This window comes from Condylura cristata, unplaced genomic scaffold (assembly GCF_000260355.1).
Source record: "Condylura cristata isolate star-nosed mole 26May11 unplaced genomic scaffold, ConCri1.0 scaffold00003, whole genome shotgun sequence".
NCBI lineage: Eukaryota > Metazoa > Chordata > Mammalia > Eulipotyphla > Talpidae > Condylura > Condylura cristata.
The window spans coordinates 29662220-29683594 of NW_004567104.1; the positions used below are offsets into that span (position 1 = coordinate 29662220).

At 37.5% G+C, this 21375-nt stretch overlaps 1 protein-coding gene across 1 annotated transcript; it reads left to right on the forward strand.

Annotated features, from left to right (window-relative positions):
* Positions 1–1940: 1940 nt before the first annotated feature.
* Positions 1941–18362, forward strand: RNF168 (ring finger protein 168, E3 ubiquitin protein ligase). Its single transcript, XM_004675129.2, has 7 exons — positions 1941–2184; positions 2531–2868; positions 6145–6221; positions 8278–8457; positions 10289–10410; positions 11622–11703; positions 14233–18362. Exons 2-7 carry the CDS (start codon positions 2568–2570, stop codon positions 15181–15183), a joined length of 1713 nt encoding a protein of 570 aa, XP_004675186.1. The 5' UTR covers positions 1941–2184; positions 2531–2567; the 3' UTR covers positions 15184–18362.
* The last annotated feature ends 3013 nt before the right edge of the window (positions 18363–21375 follow it).

Below are 21375 nucleotides of genomic sequence, written 5' to 3' on the forward strand. Positions count from 1 at the left end.
GCCATATAAAGAATGAAGAGTTTTTTTCCTGTAATTGTATAATGATACGGAGTTACCACCAAGATGTGTTGTGGCTTTAAAGTATTATTTCCAATATATATTGTTAGGTGGAGAAAAGGGCAAACAAATACACACATACCCAGAAGTGCTAATATATCCATTAACAACTTCTAAAGGAAAGTGGTTGTCTTAGGGAAATGGATCAAAGAAGCAAATCTTTCATTCTTAATCTATTTTGTACATTTTGAATTTTGAACTTGGAATCTGTTTTGAGTCAGATTGCACTGTGTCTCCAATTGCCACACTGAGAAAGCTAGACAAAGTTAAACAACTTAACTCAGAGTTTGGTGACTACAAAAAACAAAAAACAATTAATAGACCATTTTCTAATCTAGATCTTGATTGACAAAAAAAAAAAAACACACAGAAAACTTCTGTCTGGAGCAGATTTATGCCTGCTAATCATGGACAAATAGACTTAACAACCAATTATCAGGGTAAAGGAAAATAATCCCATACCATTATTGATTCTTCTAAGCTGACAAATAATCATCAAACAAGCATCAGGCATTTTGATAAGAAAAAGAGCCAAAAGGAAGTTTAATAATACTATGTATCCCTCCTGTATACATGGGAGAGACCGAGCATGACTGAATAACTCACACAGGTGGCTTGGACACTCTTAAATAACCTCAGTTACAAGAGTATCACAAGGGTAATAGGGAAGAGGTCAGTTTGGGAAGCCCAGTAAGAAAGGGATGACTGTTAAGCAAGTTTAAACTGTGCCTTCTCCACTGAAAAGAGTAAAGACTATCTTCCATGTAAGGTGAAGAAAGGAGCTGCCTTAGGAGATAGATTTCCCTTTCAGTATTTAAATGTATTTTACAAAAGGCAGCCTTCATCTTGTTGTAAAAGATGAAATAAGTAGAAAGATGAAATAAGTAGAAATATGAAGTATGAAGTAAGTAGAAATGTGCTAGAGCAGCTGAAGAAAATGGAAGGTTTTTTTTTTTTTTAATCAGAAAGAGCGTGGGACAGGTTATTAGCAAAAGAGATTATTTCAGGCAACTTCCCTTGCCCTAATGCTGAAAGCCAAGGGAGGGAGGAGCAGTAAATTACAGTTAACTGGTTTAAAATTCCACTTTTGGTTTAGGCTCTGAAATTGCAATAAGGTTAGGTTTATTAGGTCTTGGGGAAACTTGGCATAACTGTTTCAATGTTGGCCCTTTTTTTTTTTTAAACAATAACAAACTGGAAAAACTCATTACAAAACACAAGAAAGCTTAAACTATTTACTCTTTTCCTCCTTTGTAACTTTGATTGCTCTGGTTGAAATTTAGTAATACAGTAGGGCATTATAAACGATGCCCTGAAGACTACGCTCCAGCCAGGATAGAGATAGGTCTGCAATTCGTTTTCCAAGCAATCCTAAAATCTACCTCTAGGTGGCAGTTTGGGGCGGTGGACTACCGAAGGGCACATCAGTGCTTACCGGACTGTATCAAGTATGCGGATTCTCTACCATTGCCTTTCTGGGGAGATCAACATGGAAGACGCTTTTCAAAGAACTCTGGGTAGAAATTTCAGTGACAAATTAATAAAAACAAAGCACAATATTGAAAATAAGAGTCCCTATTTGTTTTGAGGTTCCTCTTTTTTTTTTTTTTTTTCTCAGAAATGGTGCTCACAACACTCCCGGGTTGCCAGAGCCTCCGGTATCAGACAAAGGGCAAAGTGGCAGACTCAATCCAGCAATGACAGGACAATCTACCGCCCCGAGAACAGCGCGGCGGAGGCAGGACGGCGGGTCGGGGCCGGAAGTGCGCGCAGTGGCCGGAAGTTCCTCCCGCCGAACGTCTGACGTACCTGCCTTAGAGCGGGGTGGGTGGGGCCATTTTGGCGGGCACTTGTGACGCCACTAACCTTTCGGATGGGCAGAGACTAGGTTTTAGAGCAGACTGATGCGAGGTGCAGAGCGGTCTCCGAGCAGAGAGAAAAGGCGCTGGCGCCCCAAAGCTGGAACGCTGGGGTTCGCGCGCTGCCGCCAAACGGAAAACGGAAGTCCTGACCGGCGGAGTCCTGCGTCCTGGCGGAAGCAGCGTTCTTCCCGGAGCTGTGGCCCCCAGACCTCGCACCCCGGCAGCCTTGGTTGGATGCCGGGAGCTAAGGGAGCATCCACATCTGGTAAGAGGGTGGAGGGGAGCTGGGCACAAGCCTCTCGTCGCACCAGAAGGTTGGAATTCACCGTCCACTCTGCTGTAGCTCTGTGTTGATGCTTCGGAGCAGCCATGGTCTCTCGGACGGAAACTTTGATTTGTTGTCTTTCCCAACGTGTGTCCTTAAACTTGGACAAATACCCCATTTTACAGGGTAGTACTGTTTACTTGGCCCGCAGGGCGCCTTTTTTGCTTCACGACATGCGTGATGCGCCGAATCTTTGCATGCTAATACACCAGTGGGCATATATTTAAACACAAAATTGTGTGTTTTCTCCGTTTTTGGCCAAAACCACCATTTTTTTCTCTTTCAGGTGTTGATGTTGAAACATGCCTTGTTAGCATATTAAAATGGCAGTACCCAAAGACGCCATCCCTTCCTTATCGGAATGTCAGTGCCAGATTTGCGTGGATATCTTAATTGAGCCCATAACCCTCCCTTGTAACCACACACTCTGTAATCCATGCTTCCAATCAACTGTAGAAAAGGCCAGTTTATGCTGCCCTTTCTGTCGCCGCCGGGTCTCTTCGTGGACCCGATATCATACCCGAAGAAATTCTCTTGTCAATAAAGAACTGTGGGAGATAATTCAAAAACACTATCCAAAGGAATGCAAGCTGAGAGCCTCTGGACAGGAATCTGGGGAAATCGGTGAGTAAAACCATTGTATTTATTGGTTGAAAAATAAAGGTTCTTTAAAAAGTGAAATGCACGGGACTATGGTGGTGGCACACGGGTGACTTGGTGATGGGAAACCCGCGGGGATTACAATCGAGATGGAAAAAAAAATGTGCAAAATGATGTAAAAGTAAACTTTTGTAATAATTTAAAAAAAAAAGTGACCCAACACATTCATTGTTTAAAAAGAATTAGGAAAATGGATCCTCTCTGGTGGTGCAACGGGTTAGGGCGCAGCACTGCAAGCTAGCCACAGGCGCTTCAGTGTGAGTTTGATCCCAGCCCCAGAGCTGACCCACAAGAGCTGACCTCTCCTGTCTCTCCCGCTGCTCCCGTCAGCAGTGTACTTCGTAGATCTGCCTGTTCTGCTCCCCACTCTGTCTCTGGTGAATGCTCTCTATGCTCCTGCACCTCTAGCCTGTTCCCCAGTTCTGTATGCATGCATAAATAAATAAATAGATAGATAAATAAAAAGATAGGTAGAAGGAAAAAAAAAACACAACAAGCAGCCCAGGCTAGTATTTGTGTAAATTAATCATGGAGCTTGACTTTTATAGGCTCCAAAATGTCGTTTGAAGTCCATGACAGGATTTATTGTTATAATACCAGGCAGTGTTCAGTTGGTGTTTTGTCGGGTTAAAAATTTGTGGAAGGGGAGGAAGAGAATCGGGCCCACAAGAATAACTGGTGTAGAACCTTCAGTTATATAAAAAGTCTATAAATATTCACAGATGAGCACTAATGTCTATGCAGCAACAGCAGAAATAAGGAAGGTGCTTATTCTTGTGTTACTATATCTTTTACTTTCAATTCATGTCTCTTCCACTTACACTTAATTTATTTAATTATTCTCAAGCTGCAGTGAGCCTAAAATAGCTTCTACTACCAGTTCTTTCTATTTCAGTTGTTTTTATTCAAAACCTCCCATAGTGTGCACTTAAGAGCTATTTAGTATGCCCCAAACCTGTTACTTGACTCTTAACAGCTTTAATCACTCCTCTGGTCATAACCTCTTGCAGGTTCTTGTTCAGGCTTTTAATATGGTGAGGCTGTGCTCTAGTGTAATTGCTCTATTTTGCATTTTTTTATTTTGGCAAATATTTATAATGGAGTTTGCCATTTTAATCGCAACTTTTAGCAGAGGTTTTATTAAAACTTCTCCATTGAGATATGAGAATACAGTTGACCATTAGCAGTGTTCCCAATGCCATTAACTGTGTTCACAGTGTTGTGTAATCACCATTTTTTACAAAACTTTTCATTACCTTAGACAAATTCTTTAGCTGTTAAGCAACATGACCCTTCCCCCCTTTCTAATCTATTTTAAGTAGATTCAAGCAATCTTTTAGCTATTTCATGTATTCACATGATATATGACCTATTGGATCTGACCTCTTAGGATAATACTTTAAATGTTCAGGTACATTGTAAAATTTATAAGCACTTCATTCCTTTTTATAAGCTGAATAACATGCTATTTTATGGATTTTATCTCTTCATTCATTGATAGACATTTGGGTTGTTTACATCTTTTGCTATTTGAATATTTCAGGTATTTGCTTCACTACAGTTTTAGTTCTAGGTGTAGAATTACTGGATCATAGGGTAATTCTGTTTAGCTTCTTTTGGAACTGCCAAACTTTAACACAGGACTGCATCATACCTCACTTACCAGAAATCTTTAATGGTTGCAGTTTCTCTTCACCCTCACTAACATTTGTTATCTTTTTTATCTTTTTTTTTTTTTTTTTACTTTTGTAGAAGGTATGAAGGGTATCTTAGTGATTGTGTATGGTGGGGAGGGGGGGTTGGAGCAGAACAGGCAAATTGACTGAAATACACCACTGAAGGAACAGCAGGCAAGACTGGAGAGGACTGCGGCACCATGTGGATTATCTCTGTGACAGGATCAAATTCATGGTGCAGTGGCTGCTGATAGCTTCATAGTGCTAAGACTTAGCCCCATGTACCACCAAGGAGGCCCAGATTTAACCTTTCTTTTTTTTTTTTTAAGGGTATGGTTCAGTGACATTAGCTACAGTCACTTGGTATGCAGCTATCACCACCATTCACCTCCAGAATGTTTTCTTTTTCCCAAACTGAAACCTGATACCCATTAAATAACTCACCAATCCCTTCTCCCTCCAATTCTTAAAAACCATTCTGTTCCCTGTGTCTATGAACTTGACTACTTTAGATACTTCATATAAATATTATCTTTGTGTGGCTTATTTCATTTAGCCTAATGTCTTTAAGATTCCTTCATGTCACAGGACCTGTCAGAACTGGTTCCTTTTTATGACTGAATAATATCCCAATAATATCCCAAATGGAAGTAACCCCAAAGTGTTCATCAACAGAAGAGTGGATAAACAAATATGTATTTACCACATTTGTTTATCCACTCTTCTGTTGATGAACACTTTGGGGTTACTTCCATTTTTTTTTTGTAAATACTCCTATGAATATTGATATACATAGCTTGAACATCTGTTTTCAATTCTTTTTTTTTAACTCCTTAACATTACAGAGCTAAATGTATTGATAGGACACTTTTATATTTCCATGACAAACCAAAAAAGAAAACAACCTCAGGAAAAAGCTTGTAAAACAGCTGAACAAGAAAGAATTAAAATGCTTTAATCACAGTATAAACAGATGATAAAATGTACAAAAACTGAAAATTTACAAACCTGCAATTGCTGACTGTTTGAAACTATACAGATGGATCTTGATTGGTGAACAGCAGAAAGGGTTTATGGATAATCTGTATTGTCCTAGCTGCTCCCATACCACCCATCTTCAAGGAGAACCTGACATTGGTTAGAGATTGAGCCAGGCTAATGCTGACCACAGATCCAGTGAAGTAACCTGCCTAAATGTAGGCCCTTGTATTGGGTTGCTAATTTTCATCTGTGCCCCAGACATCTGACAGATCTTATTGATTTTGGCACCTTAACACTCGATAATTCAGGCAGTCAAATCATGTGGAATGGTGAGTAGTCTGAGATGCATCTGTACCTGCACTGCATTTGGTGTTAACCGTGTATAGCATGGAAAAAATGAGACTTACCAACTGATCCAGCATGGTCAAGTCTGCCAACTGTCTTTTACTGGTATAGGGTTCTAGAGGTATGGCTCTCCAAGTAGGAAAATAATCACAGTACTAGTATCCATAAACAGTATTCGTAGCCAAACAATGCCCAATATGTTGCCTATAATACTGTTTTCTTTCTAAATTTGAAACAGTTGATGACTATCATCCAGTTCATCTGTTAAGTAAACCGGGGGAATTAAGAAGAGAATATGAAGAAGAGATAAGCAAGGTAGATACTAAGCAATTAATTTCTTTTCTGTTAAACCTCTCTGTGATTTCAGTTTCTGACTTTATATACCATGCTTATATAAACAGTATATATTGCAATATAAATATTCTTAATGTACTTATCAAAAGTCCCCTCTATTATTTACATGTATTCAAAATAGTTCACAAACTAGCTTCACTTTATACTTGATGTTATGTGGTACTTGTCCCTAAACATTTAATTATGAAAAAAATTGTTTTTCATTTTCCTGAAAACTTTGAACTCAAAGAACGGGGAAGTTTGGTAGATGTCTTAAGGTGTTTAGTTTGTTTGGGCTGTTAAAACAAAAATACTGTATGTTGGGTGACTTAAGCAGATATTATTTCTTATAGTTCTGGAAACTGGGGATTTCAAGATCAGGGTGCTGGCAGGTCTGGTGTGAGTAAAGACCAGTTTCCAGGCTTGTAGACAACTGCTTTAGCTCTGTGTCTTTATCTGGGGAGTTGTGGGGAGAGAGATGAATACACACCATCATTCTTGTGTCTTTTAAAAGTTCTAATTCTTTGAAAGGGTACCAATAGTCTACTTATCCCCTAAAGGCCCCCAAGTCTGAATAACACCACATTAGGAGTTAAACTTCAACATAAGAATTTGGAGGGATACAATGAGTTTACATGAGGAGAGGATGGGAAGTAAAGTACTTAATTCATTGTAAAGTACTTCAATAGTGAAAGAAGAGTAGTGCCTACAGGTGACGCCCTGGTACCTGCACCCCCTATTTCCTGGTTAGTATGTAGAGCAGAGTATCCAATAGAATAATGTGTCAGCCCGTGTATCATTAAAATGTGTCTAGTAGCCACATTTTTAAAAAGATTTTTTTAAAAACTGGTGAAATTAATTTTAATGTTATATTTTGTTTAGTCCAACATATTTAAAATATTATGAAATGAATATAAAGTGTTATGTAAGGGTAGAATATTACATTGGCTATATACTTTATCACATTGTATAATCAGGCCTTAATAATAAAGTAGTAGATAAATGTTAATCATGAAAATTTTTATCCTTTTTTTATTTAATTTCAAAATATTTTCTGTATTTGGACTTTGTACATTTCATATACTCAGTAGCCACATACAGCTAGTGAATGCTCTTGAATCATGCAGGGCTAGAAAAAATAATAAGTTGTCTAATGTCTGTAAGGTTTTTAAATGAGTGATTTAATCTCATAACCATGTAGTGAGAGTAGCTTCTATCAGGATGTTTTTGACTACAGTTTTAAAACAAAATAAAACCTTAAATTATCCTAAACATAAGAAAATGGTTAATTTTGTTATGACAACTCAAACTAAGAATTCCAGAAATAGGGGCTTCAGCCAGCCTGTCAGCTGACTTTATCCTCAGTCTAATAGCAAGATGAATACAAACCTTAGATGTATTGCAGCATGCGAAGGAAGAAACTCCAGTCTCCTCCAGTGACTTTTCTCTTAACAAAAGTCCTTCAACATTTCCCTTATTTCTCCATTCATATTGTACCAAGGACTTACTCTGGAGTTAATGGATATCTATAGTGGCTTCCTGTAGTATTTCTTTCAGAATATGTAGTTTAAATGACCACAAGCATGATGGACAATCAGAGTTTAGGTCTCCAGTTGGCCATTTGCTGTTCTAAGAAAATAAATTTGCTTTTTTGTTACCTCATGTGTAAATCCTACAGTGACCCTTCCACTCCTGTCTACTCTGGGGATTGAGTCATCACAACTTAAGGATAGGCTATGATTAATCTAAGTCCATTTCAATTTTTCCATCCCCTTTGCTAAGGTTCAGTTCAAGAATTTAGGCTTAAAGTAGTCACCTGAGGCCAGAACGGGTAGGGACTTAATTGAGTTTTCACTAGACTGACTAAGGAAGGTGTCCTGAAAGATTTCTTGAACTCTTTCACAGAACTTTGCCTCTTTACATTTGTACTTCATCTGGGCTTTACAGTTTTTAACATTTTGTTCTGTTTTTTATTTTTACTACTCTTACTATGAAGTATACTAAGAAATTCAGAGGATCATTTTTAACCATTTTTAAGGTGGAGGCAGAGCGAAGAGCCAATGAAGAAGAAGAAAACAAAGCCAGTGAAGAATATATACAGAGATTATTAGCAGAGGAGGAAGAAGAGGAGAAAAGACAGGCAGAACAAAGGCGAAGAGAGATGGAAGAACAACTGAAAAGTGATGAAGAACTGGCAAGAAAGCTAAGCATTAATATTGTAAGTTTTAGGAGAGAACTTTGATATTGCTTTGACTTTCTAGTTTCAGTAATGTGAAGAAGTCACCATAACTAGAAGTTATTTCTGACATATTTACTAATCTTCAAACAAAATTTTTTTGTTTTTAAATCTTTTGTATATTGTTACATACATTTACTTCAATTCCAGTATCTTTTTTCAAAAAATCTTTTTTTATATGTATTTAGTAAATTCAATTTATGTGCAGAAGCTGTTCAGAGAAAAATAAAAGCTTTCAGTTCTCCTTTCCCTCTCCTTCCCATCTATCTCTGTTACACCAGTCTCTTTCCCCAGAGGTTACCACTGTTGGTAATTTTTAATAATGTTTTTTCCTTATGCCTTTGAAAAAGGTACATTGGTCACATATTTTTTTCCAGCTTTTTTTCACTTGCTGTAATGTAAGATACATTTTTTTGTATTGCTACATATAGTCTTGCTGTAATTAAGAGCAAAGGCTATAGTAGGATCCAGTGATTTGAAAGAACCTGACAGACTCAATGGGGGCACTTTTAATGCAGATTGTAAAGTCTATTGAAAATAGATTTATCTAAATAAATATAGCGAATCAGAATCTCTGGGTTTAGGACTTAGGGAATGCTATGCCCACAGGCATCTAGGGAAATCTAATCTCTGTTCATTTTCACAGCTTCTGAAACCAGTTTCTCTGCTTTCAGACAATATTAAAATGTATCAAAATGAAAATCCAGAATTGGGATTTTTTTCCCCTCAGTTTTGAGAGGCCTACCATTCATAATATTATACCCAGATGATAGATTGTGTGTGATTTTTCTGTCTTTTTTAAATTTAAGTAAGAATGGTTTGGAAAGGCACACAATCAGAAAATTAAAGACTGGACCAGTAGAATAACAAGTGGGATGAAAAAGAAAATATATCAGAGAAGAATCTGGGGTCATCTTTACCTTCACTACTCTTTCAAGAGCTTACTATTCTAATCCTTCCTATTTTTCACAAGGAATTGTAAGAGTAGATCTATTGATATTTTGGAGTTGTTCTTGTTTTACCTGTAGAAGTTTGATAGTCCAAGCCAAATGTCCCTTGCCGCTAATGATACTAACTTTTATAATAGTGTAGTAATAAATTTGAGGCTATTATAGCAAGTAAATGTTCATGTTTTTTATTGGTATGCTCTTAAATCTCCAGATTATTTTTACATGAAACTAACTTTGATCCCAGATATGTTCACAGTTCTTTGAACATTTCCCTACAGAAGATAGTTATAATTGTCTGAAATTATTCATCAGGAAAATTTACAAAAATTATATAAGTTAATGAGGTTAGTATCATTATGGCCTTTGTGCTTTTCATTGTGAAGTAAAAATGCAATTTAGACCATTTAAATGGAGATTTAATCTTATTCATACTAATTTTTTGTGTGGTCAGTCTTAGAAGAATGTACAGAATTTATTTTTTGTTTTTGAAGATTTATCCATTATGCACAGAAGAACTGGGGTGCAGGCCGGAGATGTGAGGGGTGAAAGTATCCACCAGAGATAGTGGGAAGTAGAACAGTCAGATCCACCAAAACACACTGCTGAGAAGCTCATTGGGCAGGTCAGGAGAGGTCTGCCACATTTTGTGGGTCACTTCCTGGGTTGGGGATCGAACCTGTGCTGCAATGGTGATGATGCACCTGTTGTGCCACCCGGGAGGGCCCAGATATACAGAATTTAAATGTGAGCATATTTCATGAAAATTTTATGGATTCTGAAGTAGTTATAATTAGATTGATTATTTTTTTATAAAATTATTTTAATGTCTTTTAATGTCATTGTTATGTTTTTTCTGTTGTTAGAACAATTTCTGTGAGGGAAGTGTCTTGGCTTCTCCCTTGAATTCCAGAAAATGTGATCCCATTACAGCCAAATCACAAAAGAAAAGTAAGAACAAACAAACAAATACTGGAGATATTCAGAAGTAAGTGGAGATGACTATCAAATATTTATTGACCACCTACTTTATATCAGTGTTTCTTGTTTATAAAACCCACTGATTATCAAAATTTTGTTATAAACTTGCAAGAACCCCTATAGACAATCTGAGGTTGATGTTAAATGAAAGTAAGAGAGCTACTTAGTTTATAATTCTTGGCCAACACAGAGAAAGATGTGAAGTCTGTCTTGGTCACTCAGGATTTCCATGCAATTCCCATTTCCTCAGTACTAGCCAGTTGGAGACCTCTTTCTCAAGATGTAGACTGAAGTGAGAAAAGCTGGTCATTTCTCATCCTATAAGAATTTATAGTTTGGCATCTGGGTCATTCCTTTACCCTCTTTTCCCCAATCTATGCATTTCTTCTCTGTCATTCAGAAAGCATGAGTCATGTAGTCTTCAGTAAAGTGATTTGGTTTCTTCATGATGCCCTCTCTAGCAGCAGCAGGTAGAGTTGATAGATTTCCCATGGTACCTCACAGTTGGAAAAGTTTAAGAACGCAATCTAGACTTCAAAAGCATGCAGATGTTTTTGGTTCAACTGAGTAAATGTGTGCAGGTTATTTGCCTCCTTCCAAAATTTTAGAAATCTTGAATTCTGGGAGCAGGGGATAGACTGCTCTACACACATTTGGGGGTAGACTTAAATGAAGTGATTGCTATTAAAAGAAAAGGTAGATGTGGCAGTGTCAATAGTGTTAAAACCGATACTATGAAAGTAGAAATCATTAAAAAGGGAAGATTATTGATCTAGTCTGTTTAAAGCATATGATTCAGAATTACTGTATCATTATTTATTTCTAAAGATTCATTTATTTATGCATACAGAAGAACTAGGGTACAGGCCAGAGGTGCAGGGGCAATGAGATTCACCAGGTAAGACAGGAGAGGTCTGCTGCGCCATGTGGGTCACCTCCCTGGCCAGGATTGAACTTGTGCTGAGGTGGCTGCTACTAGCTTCATAGTGGTGCGCCTTAACCCATTGTACCACCAGGAGGGCCCAGAATTAATGTATATTTAAGTATATATAGTGAAATGCATAGCTACAGATGAGGAAATGCATTATATTCTTTTTGATAAGTTAACAGAACAGCAAACTAGATCACCTTTGTCTTAAATCTGGCTTTATCACATTGGGTATATACCATTTATCTTTCAAAGCATTCTAATTTTGCTTAAAAATAATTTTTTTAAAGGTATTTGTCACCTAAATCTCAAATTGGGTCAGCATCACAGCCTGAAATTATACAAGACGTCAACAAAAGCTCCATGTCTAAGGTATGTTGATGCTAAGATGTTCTCAGTTTGCACTTTTAATAATGCTATTGGTTGCTAATACTTACAATTTCCTAACATTTTTTTCCTTAAGATTATTTATTTATTCATACAGAACTGGGGTACAGGTCAGAGATGCGGAGGGTGAGAGGCTTCACCAGAGACAGAGTGGGGAGCATAACAGGCAGATCGTGGAAGTACACTGCTGAGGGGAGCAGCGGGCGGGTCAGGAGAGGTCTGCCGCACCATGTGGTCACCTCTGGGGCAGGCGGAATTCGAACTCATGCAGAAGTGGCTTAAGTTTCTTAGTGCTGTGCTTTAGCCCGCTGCGCCACCTAATTTTTTTTTAAGTCAGTATAGCAATGGAACATTCATTCTATACTAGAAATTATCTTAACTTTTTCTCTCAAGGACTAGATAGTAAATATTATAGGCTTTGCATTCTCTGTGGTCTTTGTCATAACCTTTCGATTATACGTTTGTTCTGTGTGAAAGCATTGCTTAACGAAATGTAAGAGTGAATTTCTCTTTGTTCTGGTAAACTCTCTGGACCACAGGCTGTATATGGTCCATAAACTGTAGTTTGTGGACTCCTGATCTTGAGTTGATAATCAACTCAAAAAACTGAATAAGCAAATCCTGGTACTAGCTTCCCTTACCATACTGCAGGATGAGAAACCAGGAATGCTTCTCAGGCATCAAGCTTATTTGTTCAGCTGGTATCCTCACTGCAAAGCTCCTGAGACCACAGAGATGAGTATGGTAACCACGCTAACTTTAGAAGCCACATGCACGTTAAGAACTGGTTATTGTAACCAACCATGGGTGTAGCTTCCAGGTAAGGAGCACATCTTGTCAAAAAAAAATTGTCACAGAAGCCCGAAACTTTGATTTCCTGGTCAGTACTTAGAGATTACTCATACTTCCCCTAAAACAGTTGTAGTTCACCAGTAAGGACCATTTTTACCATAAGCTGTGGTAAAACAGGTGTTGCTGTGATCTAGTGACATGGGTGACATTTAACCTTTTCGAGGTTTCCAGCAAAGTGAGACAAAAAAGGTAAAAAGGTAAACTGACAAAAGGGACAGTTTCTTACATAAAAGTTTTATTGACCTTTACTCAAAAGTTTCTGAAAGTTTTTCAGGTAGGTAGTTTTAATAATAGCACCTAATGTTTAGTGGACATTTACTATTTTCCAGACTATGTATTATCTTCTTCATCACAACTACCACCTCTACAAAGTAGGCATCCTTCTTGTGCCCACTTGGCACACACAGCTAAGACACTTCCCCAAATCCCTAAATACATACAGTAGAGGGAGAATGCAAGTCCAGAAAGTCCCCTTCATATTAGAATTAAGGGTTGGTGGGAGAGGCTTGATAACACAGGAATGTTTTTTCTTTCTGGTATTCATGTTCTTAACAAAATTAACAAACCTAGAATTTGACTCATCCAAACCACAATGGTTTGTAAGAAATGCTTTCAGGAATGGTAGCTATAAAGCAAAGTAGGTAAAAGAATAGATTTAGGCCCTCCCTGGTGGCGCAGCGGGTTAAAGCACAGCACTGAGAATCTGAAGCCACTTCCGCATGAGTTCGATTCCCGCCTGCCCCGGAGGTGACCACATGGCCAGCCAGACCTCTCCTGACCCGCCCACTGCTCCCCTCACCAGTGTACTTTGTCCATCTGCCTGTTCTGCTCCCCACTCTGTCTCTGGTGAAGCCTCTCACCGCCCCTGAACCTCTGGCCTGTACCCAAGTTCTGTATGCACAAATAAATAAATCTTTAAAAAAAAAAAAAAAGAATAGATTTAAGGGGCCCTCCCTGGTGGTACAACAGGTTAAAGCGCAGCACTGCAAGCTAGCCACACCGACATCAGTATGAGTTTGATCCCCATCTTGGAGGTAACCCACATGGCACAGCAGACCTCTCCTATCTCATCCACTGCTTCCTCAGCAGTGTACCTCATCAGTCTGCCTGTTCAGCTCCCCACTCTATCTCTGGTGAATCCTCTCACTACCCCTGCACCCCTATATCCCAGTTCTTGTATACATAAATAAATAAATCCTTTACAGTAATAATAACAGTAATTTTTGTGTATGGTACAAAATAGTGGTCTAGTTTCATTCTTCTGCATGTAGTTACCAAGCTTTCCCACTGTATATGCTTGGCTCCTTTGTCATTAATTAGTTGTCCATGTATCTGTGTGGATTAATTTCTGTGCTATCAGTTACTTTCCTATGATCTGTTTTTATTCCAGTGGCATACTGTTTTGTATACTACGGCAGTGTAGTGGAGTTTGAAATTAAGGAACATGATGCCTACATCTTTGTTGCTCTTCCTAAAAATGGCTGCCTCTTTTGTGCCTTTTAGAGATAAAAAAAAAAAAGACAATAAAAATACTAAGAATTAATACTTTATTAGTAGAAATAATAAGTACCTTATAACAATAACTTACCTATGACATCAGTATAAGATACATGTTATGATTTGATGCTTTTCCTTGGTTTACTTGATTTCTGTTTTCTATAGGAAACTGAAAGAAGGGATGTAGATAGCTGTACATGGCAAGACACAGAAATTGTGGAAGATATGCCAACACTTTCTCCACAAATAGGCCTTGAAGTTCAAGAAGAAGATGCAAAGTCTTCAGTAGAGACTTCTATGCCTCAGTTATGTGCTAGTAGTACAGCGTGGAACCATGAAGAAGTCAAAATGACACCAAACAATCATGATAAAGAGTTATGTGTCATAAATCATGAGGAACCTAAAACCAGAGTTCCCTACTCTAAAGAAGCTGTAGTTAAGCCATGTGACAAATCAGAGAGTGGGTGCGATATGTCAGATATGGAACAGACCATTGAAAATAACACGATTGACATGGAAAATGAAGAGTCTCACCTATTGATCAGTAAAGACATTTCCAAAAGAAAAAACCAAGAGTCTTCATTTGAAGCTGTCAGAGACCCAAGTTTTTCTGCAAAAAGGAGGAAAATATTCCCCAAAGTTTCCTCAGACCAAGAAGAAACAGAAATTAGCTTTACCCAAAAACTGATAGATTTGGAACATCTGCTTTTTGAGAGACATAAACAAGAAGAACAGGACAGGTTATTAGCACTACAACTTCAGAAAGAAGTGGATAAAGATCAAATAAAGCCAAATCGGCAAAAAGGCTCCCCAGATGAGTATCAGTTACGTGCCTCAACCTCACCTCCAGAGAAATTGCTAAATGGACAGATGAAGAATTCCAAAGATAGGAACTTAAAAAAACAAACTGATATACAGCACACTAAACTTCGGAGAGGCTCAACAAATGAAAATTGGCAACCTCCTTTCAAGGTCCAGTTGAAACATTCACTTAATGGGAGAAAGATGTCAAATTCTACTAGAGAGAATTGTAATGTACCTAAAAACACCCATTCCCTACAGTCTAGTAAGTCACAGAGAAGTATTTTTCAAATGTTTCAGAGATACACAAAGTAACCTATGAGTGAAGGGAATGTTTTATAATCTAGTAAAGCTGGGTTGTGAAATTATCACAGAACCTTTATAAATATTTCATTAACTCTTCTCTGTAGGTACACTCATTGTCTTTAATTGAAGGGTTATGTGATTACTAAGGAAATAGACAAATGTGTTTCTGCCAACAGTGGTAAGCAAGAGTCCTGACCCTTTTCATTCTTAATAACTGATCTACTGAGTTTGACAATCCTTATGTATATAAAAATGCTGTGGTCAACTCCCAACAAATCTTCAGGTACTATATTCTCTTTTCCCAAAAAAATGCATGTTTGTAGCATTTGCTCACCTTTTTGTCCTGACTGTAATCAAAGCAAGATTACACTATACTTAGTAGTTAAGAAGTTCATGCAGGGTTTAAAATCTGTGTTTTCTTGCTGCTCTCCCCTATATTTGTAGAACACTTGAAATTGCATCACCCCTAACACTAAAATCATCTCATGTTAATTTCTACTTTAAATACTGTAGTATTTAAAACAGGTTAAGATCAATGAATGTCAAAACAGAAAAACCACAGAGTTCTCTGGAAAATTGGAAATTAGTAAAAGAAGGAAACTGGACTCTTGACGCAAAAGGACTTCTCAGGTAGATGATGCTAAGTGGGATGGATTGACAGTTTGGAATCATTGGAACTGAATGGATGACGTGAGACTGTCAGGATGGAGTCAGAAGTATAATTTGATAGAACATTCTCCTTTGGCCTTCCTTTACTAAATGGCACCAGAAATTTTTAAGTTTTACAGCTTTTCACTCCATATTATCTGGGGTCAAAATAAAAAATTAGTTACAAAATTACCAGAAATTTTTGAAAATTTACTGTAAGAAATATATCACAGTATGTTGTAGAACCTGAGACATAACCATGTGTTTATTGATTCTACTTTTGTGCTTATAGACAGAAATGGAAAGTCTGATATTTGCGTTTTGCCCTGTCTTACCCCTAAAAGTTAAGTCAGATAATACCGATTTCACTTTGTGAAATTTAATTTAGAGGCTATTAATATTTTGTTTCACTAGTATGAAAAGTGAGCAGACAAGATTTGACAGCATTTCTACTGATGTCTAGTTATCAGTCCTTTTAATTAAAATTTTTTTAAAATTAAAATTTTTTTCCTCCAGATTTTTTTACTGAAAGTCTGTTAATTTTTACATACTCACTGACATCTACTTCCAAAGTATTGATTAGTAATTATGGGTAGAATTCTGATACTAATTTAAAAATTAGTTTGCCCTTTCTCAAAAAACTTACTTTGTTCTTTAAAAAAGGAAAAAGTGATTTTCCTCTGCATAAGAGTGTGCTCAAATGCAGTATAGACAAAAACTAACCAAATTTGTCTAAAATAGACTAGAAACTTAGTTCTCATCAAAACAATATTTTTCTAAGAGCAAATTCACTTTACATTTTAGGGTGGACATTGTTGAAATGCCTCAAATTAAATTATGTCATTAAATCTTTCTAGAATAGTACATAACCAAACAAAAATAGTGGATTATATTTAGAATTTGTATATTTATACATTTTGTTGTCTGAAGAATTCTCCCTGACTAATGTTGGTTTTAAGATAAATTTAATTTTTCTGTTAGTTTTTGATAGCCCTGCCATCTATGCCTTTTCATTAGAAATTAATGTTTGTGTCCAACATTTGAATACAATGATTTTTGTGGATCATGAGAGTATTTAATTTCTCAGGGAGTACTAGAACTTGTAAGAATATGAAAATTAATTACTAAAATTAAAAGTGGAGTATTATATATGTATGTCTCACCCCAGTAAAAAATATAAGTTACATAAAAGTAAAAATATGTAAATAACAAACTGAACAGGAAGAGCTAATTTCCTTTATATTAAGTATCTGCCAATACATTAAAAAAGAAAGACTAATAGCTCCAGAGGAAAATTTTAAGTTTGTTTCAAGAAACAGTTCCCAGGAAAGGAAATAGAAATGACTCTTGAGTATGTGAAATGATACATTATGTCCCTGTACTAGTGCTCACACATGCTCTCATACATTCTCCACCTTTAGGTTAGTAAAGATAAAGGTGCTTTTGGGTTTTTTTGCCTTGTTTTTTCATTTGGGTATGTATTTTTAATTTTGAAAAAGTGGGAAATTTATGTGTTGCTTGTTATAAATAGAAAATTGGAATCCCTATGAAGGTAAACTTGGCAGTTCTACCTCTAGGAATTTCTTAAAGCTCTCTTCACATATGGAATGTTATGTTCAAAAGCTTTTTGTATAGCAATGTTTGTAATAAGTTTAGAAACAACTTTAATGTCACATCATTTGAGAGTAAATATATGAAGGTAAGATGAAGTACTGTATAGCCCCAAAAATGCTGGTATAAAAAGAACTACTTGAAACAGAGTTAAATAAAAGTATGTAAGCTGTAGAATAGCATATGCAATGTGCAACCACTCAGCCAAAACAGTTAAAATAGGTATATATATGTTTTCATAAAGTATCTAGAAGGAAAAGCAAAAAAAAAAAGTAGGAGACAGGAAGAGAAATGAGGTGACTGGGAAATAAGAATGAGAAATAACTTCATTTTTATACTTTTTGAATCATGGAATACATCATTTGTCAAAAATACATGTTCTTAAAATACTGCAAGGTAAAGCTTATACATCTCAGTTGTACTGCTCTAGATTTTTTTGTTGTTGTTGTGTTAATATTTTAAGAACCATAATTCAGGAAGTTTTCTTAGTGTGAAAAAATAATGTAAATTTTTCAAAATTGGGTTCAGTGTGAGCCTGAATTTATTTAGCTTCAGTGTAGTATTTTTAAATCATTTGTAAAGCCAGAAAAGCTTTCCAGGTAGCATTGCCTTCAGCATACAGTCTTGCTGAGAACAATGGGAAACATAGAATAGTCTGCTTGACAGCACAATGTGGCTTCTGAGACAATAAGGATGGGGCCCTATTCTAGAGAGGGGAGATTGAAGAGAGAGGAACTGATGTTTACAGTCACTTCTTCACTGGTAGTATATGCCTGTTCTCAAAGAAGGCCAAAAACCAGGGCTGCTGCTGGTAAATAAACCAAGAGAGCTGTTGGCCATCTCATGAAACTGCAGTTGTTTTCTAGAAGACAGAAAAAATCTGAAAAACTGGGAGTTGTCATCAGGATGATAGTGCTGATGAGACAAAAGAGTAGAGTCCAGGACCTACCAGGGGAAAGACAGGACTTGATAGCACAAACAGTCTGCAAATGACATCCCGGTTTGACCCCTATTTTAAAAAGGGTCTGTGAAGTAAAACTTATAAAATGACTTAGATTCCTTAGTTTGCATATCTTTATTTTGTCAGGAGTTGCATTTTTGTAATTTGTGCATGAGTTTTAGACCATTAAAACAAGGACATGTAGTACAGAAAGGAAAGGAAAATATTTTTGCCTTCAGGTCTTTACCTGTGTGACCTTAGGTGTGCTACTTTTTTTTTTTTTTTTTATCTCAGATTGATGTAACCAACAAAATTGCTATCAAGAGGTAATGGAAGTAATAGAGAGTATTTGGTAATGCCCTGCTAGTTCCTACCCCCTGGCTATTCACCTCTGCCACCTCTACTTCATCCTGGAGCTTTGTGCTCTCATAAGTCCCCAGAAGTAAGCTCCACTTAATTACAATAATCTATTGATGATTTCACTCACCTCACTGCCAGAGCTATATCCACAGCTCTCTGTGTCATACAGTACCTTAACTCCAAAAGAAATTCCTATAGTAGTTCAACACATTTGATATGCATAAAAGTGTGTAAAACACTAAAAAACATTGAGATGGTAAAAAGACTGGAGTGTTTGCCATTGTATGTTTTCTCTTACATGTAAAGAACCTAATAAACAATCATGACTAAATTTTGACTGGCCTTTTTTTTTTTTTTCCTGAACAATTCGTCTTGTCTTGGTAAGACTTGGAGACTTGGAGTTCAACTGAACTCTTTGCATTTTACTTTATATTTTTCTTCAATTTAGCTTTTGGAGTCCCAGGCTGCTGCTATTAGCCTCTACCCCCCAAACTAGTTCAATTCAAAAGGCTTTTAGTTGGCAATAATAAATATGAGTTCATTTTTGTAGTCTCCATCCCCTACAACTAAAATAGGGTTGTCCCTTTTTTCCTTGCCAGTTTTCCAGGACCACCACTACCTGCTCAGTTTATATTAGACAAATATACTAAATGTACTGTCCGGGGCCCATTTAAGAAAACAAAAACTAGAACAGGTATTTGAAGAATTTGGTATAGGGAATCAAACAGGTGTTGGAGCAAAAGGGACCACAGGTGCTTGGGCCTTAGGGGAAGGTAGAACCTCTGCAAAAGAACACCCAGCTACTAGCTGCTCCTGATGCTGTAAAAAGGTCCAATGAGTCAAGTTCTAAAAGAGTTTAAGGCCTCTACTAGGGCAACACTGACAAACAGCAAAAAATAAATAATTAAAAATCACTTTCCCCTTCCTAATACTGCTTATTTTTAATACAAAGTCTTTAAAGATTTATTTACGTATATAAAACTGGGGTGCAGGCCAGAGGTGCAGGGGCAGTGAGAGGATTCATAGCCAAAGTAGGGGGAAGAACAGGAAGATAAACTACACTTACTGAGATGAGCAGCGGTGAGACGAGAGAGATTCTGCACCATGTGAATCACCTACCTCCCAGATAGGGACCGAACTCGGAAGCGGCAGCTGTGCAGCGGAGAGGGCCCCCTAGTAGAACTTTGTAGGAAGCATATTGATAATAAGAATCTGTGAAGATTTTTTTATATTGCAGCAGAGTTTAAAATGTCAGGCTGTGAGCTGAGAACAAATGAGATTTTAAAAAAGCAAAGCACACCAGAGATGTTTTCCTTCAGTGCATTCTGGAACTAAAATGTCATGAAACTTCTATGGCAAAATATTAGAATGTAGCTATCCTTACACAATGGAGTAATCTGTGTGGGGAAATGATACTCAAACACAAATGGCCAGAAGTAAAACCTCGTTTAAGTATTTGTAAAAGCAAGGAGAACCTTCTAAACTACCTGTACCTCCCAATCCTTTAGTTTCTACTGCCTCAGTTATATACCACAAGTGCCCCCATCTTGACCAGAACAGATGATGCACAGTAAGATTTGTGTGTGCTGTCTTATACGCAGATTAACAATCACCAAAAGCCACCATTGTCCTGAGTCTTTAAAGCTTTCCATTTCCAAGAACCCCCTGAAATTTTCACCAAAGGAACTTTATCACCACTAACTTACCAGAGTTCCTTGGAGGGCATGCTCCAGAAATAATAGAAAGGAGGATAACAATTAAAGGCTGACTTTTGAGTAACTGAAATGGATAAGTAGGGCCCTCCTTGGTGACACGAGTTAAAGTGTAGCACTACAAAGCTAGCCACAGCCACTGCAGCACAGTTAATCCCCAGCCAGGTAGGTGACCCACATGGTACAGCAGACCTTTGCTATCTGGCCCACTGTTCCCCTCAGCAATGTACTTCATCAACCTGCCTGTTCTGCTCCCCACTCTGTTTCTGGTAGGTCCTCTCAACCCCCATACATCTGGCCCATACCCCAATTCTGTATGCATAAATAAATAAATCTTTTTTTTAAAAAAGTAACTCCAGTTTAAATTTAGTCTACAAAAAAGTCAGATGACAGAAATTGTACACAATTCCTCTGGCAAGAGACACTGAGGTAATATTAAATAGATATGCTTTTAATGGCTCAAGAATCTCTACTCCAGGGGGCCTCCATCCTTGTGGCTTTCAAGCTATCACTAGCCACTGCACCATGAGTTTGATCCCGAGTCAGGGAGCTAAACCACCTGGCACAGCAGACCTCTCCTGTCTTGCCCACTGCTTCCTTCAGTGTATTTCAGTCAGTCTGCCTGTTCTGCCCACCACTGTCTCTGGTGAATCTTCACATACACGTACCCATACCTCTGGCCTACCCTGGTTCTCGTATGCATAAATTTTTTTTAATTTTTTTTTATTAAAAAGTTTATTTTTACATCATTTTGCACATTTTTTTTCCCATCTCAATTGTAATCCCTGCGGGTTTCCCATCACCAAATCACCCCTGTGCCACCACCATAGTCCTGTGCATTTCCCTCCCTTCCCCCCCGCCCCCGTTTTTGATCCCATTCCCCACTCCACCCCCACAGAATGTCTCTGGTATATGGTTGTTCATTATTTT

What these genes read in the sequence shown, in the direction of transcription:
- RNF168 (XM_004675129.2), top strand. Translation starts at nt 2,568, where the DNA reads ATGGCAGTACCCAAAGACGCCATCCCTTCCTTATCGGAATGTCAGTGC. An exon ending in ATGAAGAAGAGATAAGCAAG is followed by an intron (nt 6,222 to 8,277) that starts GTAGATACTAAG and finishes ACCATTTTTAAG; the next exon opens with GTGGAGGCAGAGCGAAGAGC. An exon ending in GAAAGCTAAGCATTAATATT is followed by an intron (nt 8,458 to 10,288) that starts GTAAGTTTTAGG and finishes TTCTGTTGTTAG; the next exon opens with AACAATTTCTGTGAGGGAAG.